This window comes from Lytechinus variegatus, chromosome 13 (assembly GCF_018143015.1).
Source record: "Lytechinus variegatus isolate NC3 chromosome 13, Lvar_3.0, whole genome shotgun sequence".
Taxonomy (NCBI): domain Eukaryota; kingdom Metazoa; phylum Echinodermata; class Echinoidea; order Temnopleuroida; family Toxopneustidae; genus Lytechinus; species Lytechinus variegatus.
Window position 1 is genome coordinate 29708435 of NC_054752.1, and position 9272 is coordinate 29717706.

At 37.2% G+C, this 9272-nt stretch overlaps 1 protein-coding gene across 1 annotated transcript; it reads left to right on the forward strand.

Moving 5' to 3' along the window:
• Positions 1-1131: 1131 nt before the first annotated feature.
• On the forward strand, positions 1132-5213 carry LOC121426369 (ficolin-1-like). Its single transcript, XM_041622651.1, has 5 exons — positions 1132-1543; positions 2050-2198; positions 3111-3298; positions 4201-4280; positions 4872-5213. The coding sequence occupies exons 1-5, from the start codon at positions 1381-1383 to the stop codon at positions 5132-5134; spliced, it is 843 nt and encodes a 280-aa protein (XP_041478585.1). The 5' UTR covers positions 1132-1380; the 3' UTR covers positions 5135-5213.
• The last annotated feature ends 4059 nt before the right edge of the window (positions 5214-9272 follow it).

Below are 9272 nucleotides of genomic sequence, written 5' to 3' on the forward strand. Positions count from 1 at the left end.
TATATATATATACACACATATGAACTCCCTACCCCATGTCCAGTTTGTGTTTCGACTTATACCCGTAAATGATCGAGGAGCAGAACATATAAGAGTATATGGGGCATTATTAAAAAAAATATAGTCACACTTTTTCATTCCCTACTCCTTCTTTTGTTGTTGTTGCTGTTGTCTGTGGGTCATGACAATTTAAGGGTTTAGGTTCCCCACCCTCGAATTTTATCGGTTCTGTGTCAAACTTGTCAAGGGCGGCGGAACCGGGAGGGTGGCTCCCCCCCAAATGGAAAGCGCCCTCTTTCAAAATGGAATGTGCCTTTTTCAAAATGAAAAACCCTTTTTGAAGCACAACATAATACATTTTAGGTTAGAAAATCACATTTTTTTGCTTGCGTTTTGCGCTCGCATCAATCATTGTTTAACAAAGTACATTTTTTTTTGTTCTTGGTTACAAAAGGTGCTTAGAATGTCCAGTTTTCAGGTTGGAAAACCACAAAATTTCAGCTCGCGCCTCGCGCAGTAGCGCACCTAGGATTTTCCACAGGGGGAGGGGGGCAAAATTGACAAAAAAGGGGGGCAGGGATAGGTCCCTTGCATGGGTTGTGACTCATCAGAGGGCAGTCTGCCCCCTGCCACCCCCCGTATAGGTACGCTAGTGCGCTCGCGTCAATTCTTTAGTTAGATACACAACTGTTCATGATAACAAATACTACTTGGAATGTTTAATTTTAATGTCGTATTAAATGAAATGTCCAAAACTTTGAGCTTACGATTCGCGCTCGCAACATCTCGCGAGGATGTCCTATTAACAGCAATTAGCGCCATAATTGACAAAAGCGAATTTCACAGATTTGAAAAATTTTCCAAACCACTGGCTCGCTACACTCGCTTGCGGAAAAAAAGCTTATATATATATATATATATATATATATATATATATATATCTAATCAATCAGAAATCACTTCAAAAAGGCTTTGCTCAACTTAATCACTACAGAACACACAACAACTTCACGCAGATGATAATCTCATGGTGAAAATATCTGTTTGCACCAAAATGCCAATTTTGAAATATAAATGCCTTTTCTTGGCTCAGTGCGCCCCCCCCAAACGAAAATACGTTCCGCCGCCCCTGAGACTTGGGTTATACAATCTATCAGATAGACCACGTAACGCATCGAATATGAGGATGTTTAATATTGCAAAGACTAACGCGCACTCTAATTACCCCCTTCCCCCTCTTAATGGTACGAATATTATGAACTGTGCATTCTTCCACAAGTTCATGTGCGCCGGGAAAGTTTCTGCTTTTGATCAGACATTTTCACGTCACCATACACTTGCTCGCCACTCTATCTTGCGCACCCATCGTATGAAGTAGCAATGTTTGTTTGGAAAATGTTTGTTTGGAATGTTGTTTGTGTTTTTCTGGTTCTGTTTTGGACAAGTTGCGAAGGAGTGTGGCTACTGGGCGATGAGTTGGTAGGGTCGCCCGTTGATGATCCGTGCTGCGGAACCAGTGGCTTCGGAGGTGTCTCGGGCACAAGTAAGTGATCTTATTCAATCAAACAAATAATATTCGTGACGAGTCAGTGATGCGATGCTCAGGCATTATTTTGCATCTGTGTTATTAGAATTAGACACCCTTTTTTGATATTTCCAAGAATTGCATATTTCTTAACTCTTTCGATGTACCAGCAAGAAGCATAATATAAATAATAGGAATATTTTGTTAAGACTACAAAAAAGAGTTGCTAGAATTGTGGAAATAACTTTAATTTATAAACCGAGCTCCGGTACGTATACAGTATGTAATTTGATTGATGGAGGGGGGGGGGGTTATATAGCAATTCAATGAATACAAGGTTTACCAATACACTAAACGTTATGATACTACCCCCCTCCCAAAAAAAAAAATGGAATGTAAAGTGTAACCTTAAAATGATGTTTTGATAAATAAATAGATATAAATTTTCTCGCTTAAAAAGATTCTCACTACTAAAATCAATTGATGTGCTTCAACTACTCCTCTCTTCTATTCTCTATTTGAAGCTCCTTTGCCCCTTCCCAAGACCTGTTTTGATATTCGAGAATTCGGCGGCGGGCAAGACGCGGTCTACACCATATTCGTATCTGATATCAACAAGTGTGGGAGAAAAGATGTCTTCTGTGAACAACAGCAAGAGGGGGGTGGATGGACGGTAAGAAAATACAAATCAAAATTGTTTGTATTTATTTGTTTTCCTTTATTTTCTTTGTCTGTTTTGTCATAATTCCATTTTGACCGTGTATAAATCGTGTATAACTCGATATAAAAGAAAAATATATTGTTACACACATTGAAACTGTCATATTTACCTTTTCCATTTTCCTTCATTGAAGTGACTATTGGTCTGGGGCAGATCCAGGATTTTTCAAAAAGGGGGCACATTTTCCCTAGGAAAATTTGACAAGTAAAAAAGAAAAAAGAAAGAAACGTCATCACTTGTATGTGAACGGCATATTCCCACTAAAATATTTTCTGTGACTCTCAGGGGGGGGGGCAGACTTGTGTATGTGTGTGTGTATTTGAGTTTTGTCAGACGTGTATCAATCAGGTATGATTATTTACGTCTGGTACCGACCTTTAACGTCACCATCCGAAAGACGTGATCAGGGCTCGAACCTCTGCATCAATTTGTAACTTCCCCACAGCTTGGATTACAGGCGCACGCCACAGCGCCCAGTTGAAAGACATATTCACATTAAAAGAAAAGGGGTGCACATCCGTCATTGCTCTTATGGCACTGCCTTTTTAATCACTAGTGAATTATAAAAAAATAAAGATTTTAGATATCTTTGCCTCTTTAAGACCATAAGTATTCGTTCTCCGCATGCAATAACATAGATTTAAATTCTAAAAAATTGTATATACAGGTATAACAAAAATATAAATATTCAAAATAATTCATACACAAGCCTAACAAAATGTTTCAAATATTCAATTAATGATTAACAAAATTTGATTTGATTTGATTTATTGATTTCCGTTTCACAATTGTACATAATATGATAAAATAAGAATATTCAGTCTTTCAAGGGGTATAATAATGGTTTGACAATTAAATACGCAGGTAGTCCAGAGGAGGTGGGGTGGACGAGAGAACTTCAATCGACCATGGGTCGATTACGTCAAGGGCTTTGGCAATCTTCAGGGAGAGTTCTTCTTGGGATTGGATTGGATATACCGGATCTCAATGCAGCGGAGACACGAAATGAGGATCGAACTGAGGGACTCACAGTGGACAGAAATATTCACAAAGTAAGTAGCCCAGAGGATATGATATGTACTGGTGGGGAGGTTAGGGACTGAGGTTACACTTCGTAATTCCGAAGGTTCGCAATTCTGAAGGTTCTTTATTCCGAAGGTTCGTTATTTCGAAACACGTGAATTGCCTATACCTCGATGTTAATTAATCCGAAAACGAAAAGGGGTTCGTTAATCCGAACATTTGTGGCGTAATTCCGATGGTTCGTTCATCAGAAAACCAAATGAACAACGAACCTCATTTCGTTTTCGGATTAACGAACCTTCGGAACAACGAACCTTATTTCGTTTTCGGATTAACGAAACTTCGGAACAACGAATCTCATTTCGTTTTCGGATTGTCGAACCTTCGGAACAATGAACCTTATTTCGCTTTCGGATGAACGAACCTTCGGAATATCCGAACCTTTGGAATAACGAAGCTTCGGAATTACAAATGTATACGGGGACTGACACACCCTCCGTAATTTTGGAAGAGTTGTGTGTTCTGAAGTTGTTTTTTTTTCTTTTCAGCATGATGCTATCATCAACATTTAGTTTTGTTATCGCACAGTTATATAAATTCAATATTCGCTATAAAAGCGGAACATTGCTTAAATTATTTTCGGTATAAAAGGGGGCGGGTCATTAAAAAATAAATGGGTGATTCATTGCAACGGGTCAGATGTGGTGCTATGTCGGTATTTCATTATTACTGACATGACATCATTATCACTCAAACCCCACCGCTCCTCCTTCTAAAAGTAAAAAAAAAATCCCATTTAACAAAGGACCATTACAAATAAAAAAAACTATACTTTGATGTTTTCTTAGTCCATTGTTTATTTTCTTCAAACATGCAATATTTTGTTTAGTAATTATGATTATAGCCACCTCCATATTTGGTTTTTGTATAGATATTGGACTTTCACGCTCAGCGATGAGATCGGGAATTATACGATGAAAATCAGCGACATGGATCCGAATTCGAACGGAGGTAACTTATTTCAATCTTCTATTAACTTTTTTTTTCACGATGTTGATTATTGTCATTAATTGGTTTACTGAAATAAAACGCATAATACCTGAGAGAAGAAAACGGAAAATGGATTTGGAGGTAAGTAGAGAGGGTTGGGTAGGGCTGTAAAGGAGGGGTCCAAATATTCAATATCATATGTCATTTTTAAAATTTATATCAGATTGATATTATTATATACGTACGAATGATTTATTTGACCATAAATATACTGTTCAATCTTCTAACAATCAATCAGAATGCGGGGAGGGGGGGGGGGGTGGGAGGGGCATTTCATCAATATCTTTTTCGTCTGATATGTTGTCAGATCTGAATATTCTGATTGGCCGAGAAGCCTAGTTCCTATGGTGACTGTTGTGAGAAAATACTTTGTCGAGTAAAATATCTGACAGGCATTTTTTTTTTTTTTTTTTTTCTCGAGTCGTTTGTTGCTCTTCCTCTCGCTGCATTCTGTATTGGCGATTTTTAAAAAACTATTTTCAAATTTTATTTTACCAAATATCTTTTTCAAATACCATAAAAATACATGTCATTTTAAATCCTGATAAATAGGTGACGGCCTCAGTGAGCACAACAACATCCCCTTCTCGACATACGACCGTGATAACGACGGCATGCTTGCTACGAACTGTGCACGGCAAAACGGCGGTGGCTGGTGGTATCACGGAAACGACTGTTTCACGTCTAATCTAAACATGCGCTACCGCTTCGTGGGGATTGGACCGAAAAGGCGAACCGCGGGGGTTGTGTGGAACCGCGACGGAGGCCAGGCGTTCTTCCCGTACGTGGAGATGAAGATTCGTCCGATGATCTAGCGAGTAATATGCGGATGCGGTACGAACTGACGAAGACTTTAGTTGAAGTGGTGGAGCTATACACCTGTGACAGAAATGTAAATAAATTAATAGCACATTGAGGTTAACAAGGAAGAATATTAATCCCATCTATTCCCACTGAAAAGTGACTTTCAACTCTTTTAACTTACTTAGTTTATCGGAGTTTGTGTCATGGAGATCCACTAACCTGGAGACCAGAGGTAACTATAACCAGGGGCCGATTGCACGAAAGGGTCTTTGCAAGAACCATCTTTCGTTTCGCCCCTTTATTATGATGCGCCATGTGAAACGCATTTTAAATAAATTACCTGCAAACATATTTTATTCATCCGTTAAAGAAAACAAAATCTTTGTTTATAAAATGATGTGATATATCATGAAATTGCATACAAATTAGTTTAAATGCTAGCTAACAAATTTTATTTGTTTATCATACATTTCAGGAATATCCCGCATACAGCGCATCATAAAAGATGGGCGACACGAAAGACGGTCCTTGGAAAGACCCTTTCGTGCAATCGGCCCCTGGTTACCGCTTGTTGGCGACTTATCGAGTCCCCTCATGGTTGCGGAGATGCAAGGATCCATACATTTTCGGCCACTTTTCAATAATATTTCATATATATGTAGGGCTATTTATTATAGTCATTTTCTTGTTTATGTTAATTTTACCCCTTGAAGTTTTGAAGAAAATTAAAAGAACTTGAACTCGCACTTGAACCTGAATTTATACATGTTTCTGTGACGAGTCGCAGGGTTGATTTTTACATTCTGTTGGAAATAAAAAAAATAGAAACATCTTTTTTTACACTCTAAAAAATGAAGTGCTAATTCAGCTCTTAAAGAGCGTGTATAGTGACTGCACTTCGGAGTGCTGATTTGTCTAGTTCAAATTTGAACGAGAAAAATCAGCACTCCGAAGTGCAGTCACTAGACACGCTCTTTAAGACCTGAATTGGCACTTCATTTTTTAGAGTGTAGCTGATCCCTCCACTATTTGGAGATTTCTGGGGTCCAAGGAAAACAGATTTGTTCCATATCCACTGTTATTCTGGCTTAGGAGGTTTGAACATCGCAAGAACATCGTGGAAAAGCCGCGACCACAGAAAACTACTTCAAGATATCGCTACCACTTCAAGGTGCATTGCCATCTCGATCTCGTCGAGTTGTTTCTACTTGTTGTGGCTCCTTGAACACAGAAATGAATGAACAGGACAGCTTATATCCTTGGAAAGCGTAAATAAAGTAAATAATGTTACACGGCGGAATGAAACTCATGCGCGTAAAATTATATTGTCATTATTATTATGAAAGTGGAGAATAAATAATAAAGCTATATAACAAGTATTCAATATTCTTTTGAATCGTCATATTAATATTATTAATATTTTCTTTTATAGAGAGAATAACGGTAACACAAGGACACCCTCTTAAACCGAAACTTCCCCCAAACATCCGTGACAATAACGTCTGGATATACCAATTTTATTGGCTGTGGATATGATTCAGTGTGTGGTGAGAGAATGGTGAATTAACAAAGAGTATTGATCTAAAAATAGAGAGAAAGAAGAGATGAACATATTAACTTGGTCTGATCTCTAAGAAAAAATCCATATGTCTGTCTTGAGATAAACGACATTGCATACTCCAACGTATTATGATGGAAATCTGATTATCAAAATAAAAATTATTATTGTTACCTGATCTATTTTATTATCTCGATGATGTAAGAAAACATGTAAAGAGAATGAGATTGAGGAAAAAAAAAAGATTTGAAAGTTAGCATTATAGAGTGTCAATAAAGGCCTAACATTGCCGACAGGCAATCTTTTATGTTGCGGGCTCTTGTTTTTCTTGGACATTTCATGGATTTTTTTAAAGTATCTACTTCCAAAAAACTAGGGGATGGGCGTTTTCGTCTTACAAATGAAATTTTAAAAAAGTACATAATCCTGTATTTCAAAACCATTTCGAGATTTGAGCTTCAATAATATACTTTGTATTACGACAACCTTGATATAGAGACAAGATGTTGCCAAACTTCTAAAAGGATATAGATGGAGGTCCGGGCTCATTGGTTCATCATACTTTTCAGACCCCCCCCCCCACACACACACTCACGTACTCGATTTGCGATAAAATATGGATTTCCATGCCTCTGGTCAAATGAAAATGAAGTCCTTCCTAATAAGATCGCCAAAATAAACCAACACAATGGGACTGAGACCCACCTGACTTACAAGAAAAACCCCCTACAGTTGTAGTTTCTCACCCAGAAACCTCAGAGGATATTAGAGTGATTATGTCATTAGGTTTTCATTTACATGATCCACGTACTTTCGTTACCTGAGGGTTACGAAGAACTTTGCAGACTTGTAAATTGTGTGAGTATATAAAAACACAAGCTCCGATGGAGGCGAAACTTGGATTTCATATCTCAATCAAGACTTCCAGCCAATCGAATTAAATGTATCCATAAATCATTTTGTTCGTAAACAGTGTCACCAACAATATTGCATCTTTTTTCATTATGTACTTTTGGAGATGATTTGGAAAATGGAATATGTTACTGATCAGTATAGGGAGTGTGATAAAACAAGGAGGGGGAAAATGATATCAACGATTATAATCATAATCATTGTCACAATCCTGATAATAGCAATAATCATTATAATGATGGTCATAATTCAATTCAATTTATTTTCATTCTTCAAAATAATAGAAATAAGTACAAGATAGATTGATTCAATTTGAATAGCATAAACAATGAAAATTCAATATTGAAAAAAAAAATACATATTCGAAAGTGATTTAAATATAAATTAACATACATGTCAAGTTTAAATCAATACAATCAATATCATTGAATATAATTAAATCAATGCAATTATATATCACAAGAAGAATGGAGGGGTCCACTGAAAAGCAAAGCTTGTAGAATGTGAACCCCTCATGATATAATAATGATTATAGTCGAAATGATAATTATGATGATGAAAAAACTAATAACAAAACTGTAATAATTAAAAACAATACAAATTGCTGATATGTATAATGATAATAGCAGTATTCATAATGATAATGATTATCATAATGATAATAATGACAAAATACAGCTTTGTCTTGCTTTGTCGAAAATATTTGAACCTGAACAGCAGTTTCGTCCTAAGTTTCGGAGCTGACGAAAAAATGCAAATATGTTTGTTTGTCCAAAGTCCAGGACGAAACTCCTGTTTGGATTCACAAATTTTCTATAAAAAAATCTTGGTTGTTCACTCTCATGAAGAGCATCATACAATAGCTTTTCTTTGTTGTAGACTCCGCCGTGCATCGTGGAGCAAACAGAGAAATTCAATTTTAATGAAGTAAATTGTACGCTGTAAAACAAATGAAGTGCTAATTTGTATAGTGACTGCACTACGAGTGCTGATTTTTTTCGTTTAAATTTAAACTAGAAAATCAGCACTAGTACACTCTAAAAAAATGAAGTGCTAATGTAGCTCTTATAGTGACTGCACTTCGGAGTGCTGATTTGTGTAGTTCAAGAGCGTGTATAGTCAGCACTCCGAAGTGCAGTCACTATACACGCTCTTTAAGAGCTAAATTAGCACTTCATTTTTTAGAGTGTAGTGCAGTCACTATAAAAGCACTGTAAGTGCTAAATTAGCACTTCATTTTTTACAGTGTTATGTACCTTCATCTCAGGTCATGCAACCCAGTTAATGGCCGGACGTCTGGGAGCAAAATTGGTGAATTGATGACACCTAATCAATTAGGAAAATGTCCATTATAACTAGCTTCCAAGTAAAAAATGAGAAGGATGAAGGGCAAATTGAATGTGAAGACAAGAGGTACGGGTACCACAGTCACAACGAGGAAACCAACTTGTGATCGACCAAATCTGATTACGTTATTCGTAATGACAAACCCTTGGTCGGTCTGGAGTCGGTTTCGTTGATGTGACTGAGGCATGAGCGAGGAAAATGGATAATGAGAGAGAGGGGAAGAAAGGGGGAAGAGTGAGTGAGGAGAAATTAGAGAAAGAGCATGGGGTATAAAGGGAGAGTGAGAGATACGAAAAAGAAAGATCGGGAGAAGGGGAGAGAGAGATGGGGGG